At 31.1% G+C, this 3,676-nt stretch overlaps 1 protein-coding gene across 1 annotated transcript in view; it reads right to left on the bottom strand.

Moving 5' to 3' along the window:
- Window positions 1–3,676, bottom strand: part of Taf2 (TATA-box binding protein associated factor 2) — a 34,601-nt gene that overhangs the window by 25,846 nt on the left and 5,079 nt on the right. Inside the window, exon 4 of the mRNA XM_067052014.1 lies at window positions 2,263–2,501. Coding sequence (XP_066908115.1) covers window positions 2,263–2,501 — 239 coding nt within the window. The remainder of the gene's footprint in view (window positions 1–2,262; window positions 2,502–3,676) is intronic.

Here is a 3,676-nt window from a genome sequence, read left to right as displayed (position 1 = left end):
TACGTTTTTATTTTATGTATATTGTTTCAGTATTGTTTATTTGTTATTTTAAATCAAAAAGCAAGCTAACCAGTTTTCATTGTCTAAAATAAATACGTTGTTCAAAGCAAGAAAGATGGCGGTGCGCGTCCTTCTGAAGTGTTCGTTGGGTTGTTTGTGTTTGATAACATGGATTGAAATTTTTCAACTTTTGTTGTTCCTATGCAGTAATTATTGAAAAGTAATAATCAAAGAAGAAATGGAAGAAAGTAACAATTATCAATAAACTATTTAAATCGTAAATCATAGCAAGTAAAGCAGAGTGATTGTACTGCAATAGATTAATTTTTGGATCGACCAGTGAACATTGAAGATAGAAGAGAGGAAACTAGGACTCTTGATTTTGCTGGCTTGGGGAGAAGACGTCCGTTCGGGTAGAAGCGGGAAGGACTGGAAGCCATTGGTGAGTTGGATAGCATCATGGACAAGAGAATTTCAACAGTAATATATCATCAAAGGAAGGTTGTGTAATTGGTTAGTTTTGTTCTAACTGAAATTTATTGTATTTGTAGAATATCTATTAATTAAGTTTAAGTGTTATTATTGGTAAAGTGTTGTCTGGTTCTGATTGCCAGGAAACCCGCCCTGAGAAAAGAGTCTCTTATGTTACAAAATTCTATTATCTGTTAAATATTAAAGTTTTTAATTTGAACCCAAACTATCTTTTAAGATATGAGAATTTAAGTTAAAAAATATTAAATTCCATTCATTTTATTTTAATAAATTTATGATTATTACAATATATAAAATAACATACCTTAATATACTCATTGTTGCATAGGAATGTGATAGTAAATCAATTTCATCAACAAAAACCTGTTTATAACAAGGATAAGGATAGCGATTGGAAAGCGTTTCTTCGTAAAATTCAAAGGCCTCGTGCATGTAACGGGCAGAAACTTTCAAATTTTCCATCAATCCAGGAAGGCAGAAATGTGTCACTTCATGCATGTATGGATCGACAAAGATTTCAAATGGCCTAGGAAAAAATTAAATTAAATATTACTCTTAAGGGATTTTAGTTAATTTTTTCAATATATTCTTAATAGGTATCATATATTTTCTATAAATATTTATTTATAAAGTAGAAATTTTTTTTTTTTTTTGCTAAACATCTGCTACTGAGTATTTCATAAATATAACCACTAGCTGGCTATGATAGGTGTATACCAGACATTAATTAGAAATTCATAATTTCTAATTAATTACTGAGGGATCTGCAGCAATAAGGAAGTAAAAAAGTCACTTCTCATGATGCCTGTTTTATTTTATTTCTTTAATATCATTTTTTTAATTATACTGCAAGATTTAAAAAAAATTATTTACCTTTCTTTGTCTTTAAAAACTTTTTTAATGACAAATTTGTATTAAAATAACATGTTTGATTCACATGAACATTTAACACTCATATAAGGAATTAATATTTATATATACTTTTAATTTTATAAATTATACAGTAATGTAAAATATCTTTTTGTATGAATAAATATTTAACTGCCCTGTTTGAAATAAGGAATTAATAGTTTATAACAAAGGACTATCTGCAGCGTCATATGTTCAAAACAGTGAGTCGTCTTTGAGGCCTCATAACAACTACTAGCGCTTGTCGTATTATGTATCACACTGCAGCATGTTCTACTACGGCTATCATCAACACGTCTTTCAACTTAACATAAAATATTTTATTTTTGTTAAAGAAGACATCTCTTTTGTTTTGTTTAGTTTATAATAATTAATTTTTATAAAAATTCTATTTGTTTCATTTCATTAACACTACTAACCCTATAAATATATTCCTTTTTTTTTTTTTTTTGCAATAGTTTAATCCATTTATATAATTTCCTTTTTCTTCCATTTTCAATCGTTCAATTAACGATCACCAAATCAAACAGAACCTGGCATTCTACAGCATTAGGAAATTCCTTTAGACACTGGATTCCGTATGCAACTGAGAAGTGTTGGTCTTTAGTACCATTTTGTGCTGTATAGGAACACCACTACTTGACTTAATGGAGCATACAGGATATAGCCCCTCGCCCAGAAATATATTGGACTAACCGAGATGTCCTACTGAAATAATCTTCAATATTACTGCAGGTCCCTCAATTTTGGTTTCATAGACCAGAGTGAGAATGGAGAGGGTTCATGCAAAACTGCATACATAATAAGGATAGGTAAACTTACAATAAATAATAATGAACATGCAAACGGTATAAACATTACCCAACTGCTAACGCAATGTTAGGAGCCGCTGCAGGAATATTAAGACCATAATAAAACGTTTTCCTTCTCATGTCGGGTGTATAGACCACTTCTATAAGATCACCACAAGACACAGCTGTCATATTCTCATCAACTGTAAATTCAAGTCGCCATGTGCAAGGTTCGGCATAACTATCAACACAAGGGAACCAAAGGCGGGACGAATTCTCATAGCAATAAGTAAACATATGGGCTCCCCGCTGAAATCATTATATTATATAAATCCATAATTCTTATTAATTAGTATCATGAATTAAATTCATTTTTAATGAAATTCAAAACAACATAATACATTCACATTAAGATAAAATTCAAATACTGTTTTAAAGGATTTTAGATTTTGAAGAGATGATCAGGCGTTCAGTTACTAATGATAAAAATAGGTAAAACTTATTAATTATAAACAGAAGATGGTCTGGGTGCGATCAACAGAACTCAAATAGTAATTAAACTATTTATTATGAGCCGAAGTTTGGCTACACTTTATACTACATCATCGGAGGTAAAAAAGATACAAACAGCTAAAATAATATAACAAAGCAAGATAATAGATAACATGAAAATTTGTTTTGTTTTTTTTGTTTTGTTTTTTTCGGCCAAGACTCCCATTGGAGTCCTATACTGCCTAACCATGGTTGGGGGTCAAATTTCTTCATTTTGTGGGACTGCCACTCAATGAAAAAAGTCAACGTCCCAGGCCGGATTCGAACCGGCACCGCAAATAGACATCAAATTGGTAAGACTGTGTCTTAACCACTGAGCTATGGGCGGCCCAAAATTTATGTTAACTATTCTTTCATCATATTCCTGATATTTCATGTTACTTATTATCTTACTTTGTTACATTATTTTAGTTGTTTTCACCCATTGAAGCTCTGCAAAGTGGAGCTAAACATTGGCTCACAATAAATAATTTAATTACTATTTGAGTTATTTTGACCGCACCCAGACCATCTTCCTTTTATATATTATGCACGGTGTTCCAATAAAACTTATTTTAGTTGTACTGACGTTTCAGCCTGAATTTCAGGGCTGAAAACAAAAAGGGAGATAATATCAAACAAACTAAGAAACATTATAACCAAAAATTAAATATATTTTAGGAAGATAGTCTGGGTGATAGTCAATAAAGGTATCAAAATAGTAAAATAAAACTATTTATGGTTAACCAGTGTTTCGTCCCACTTTGCAGGGCTTCATCAGAGCTGTCAAATTGAAAAAGAGATGACAACTGAACAACATTTGTCATCTTTGTTTCAATCTGACAGTCCTGACTAAGCCCTACAATAAATAGTTTTCTATTACTATTTCGATAGCTTTATTGACCGCCACCCGGACTATCTTCCTACAATCTACTTCATACGGTCAACTATCT

Source organism: Halyomorpha halys, unplaced genomic scaffold (assembly GCF_000696795.3).
Source record: "Halyomorpha halys isolate HHAL.00 unplaced genomic scaffold, Hhal_1.1 Scaffold1300.1, whole genome shotgun sequence".
Lineage (NCBI taxonomy): Eukaryota > Metazoa > Arthropoda > Insecta > Hemiptera > Pentatomidae > Halyomorpha > Halyomorpha halys.
The sequence above is the reverse complement of the archived record's forward strand: the minus strand, read 5'-3'. Positions and strand labels throughout refer to the sequence as shown.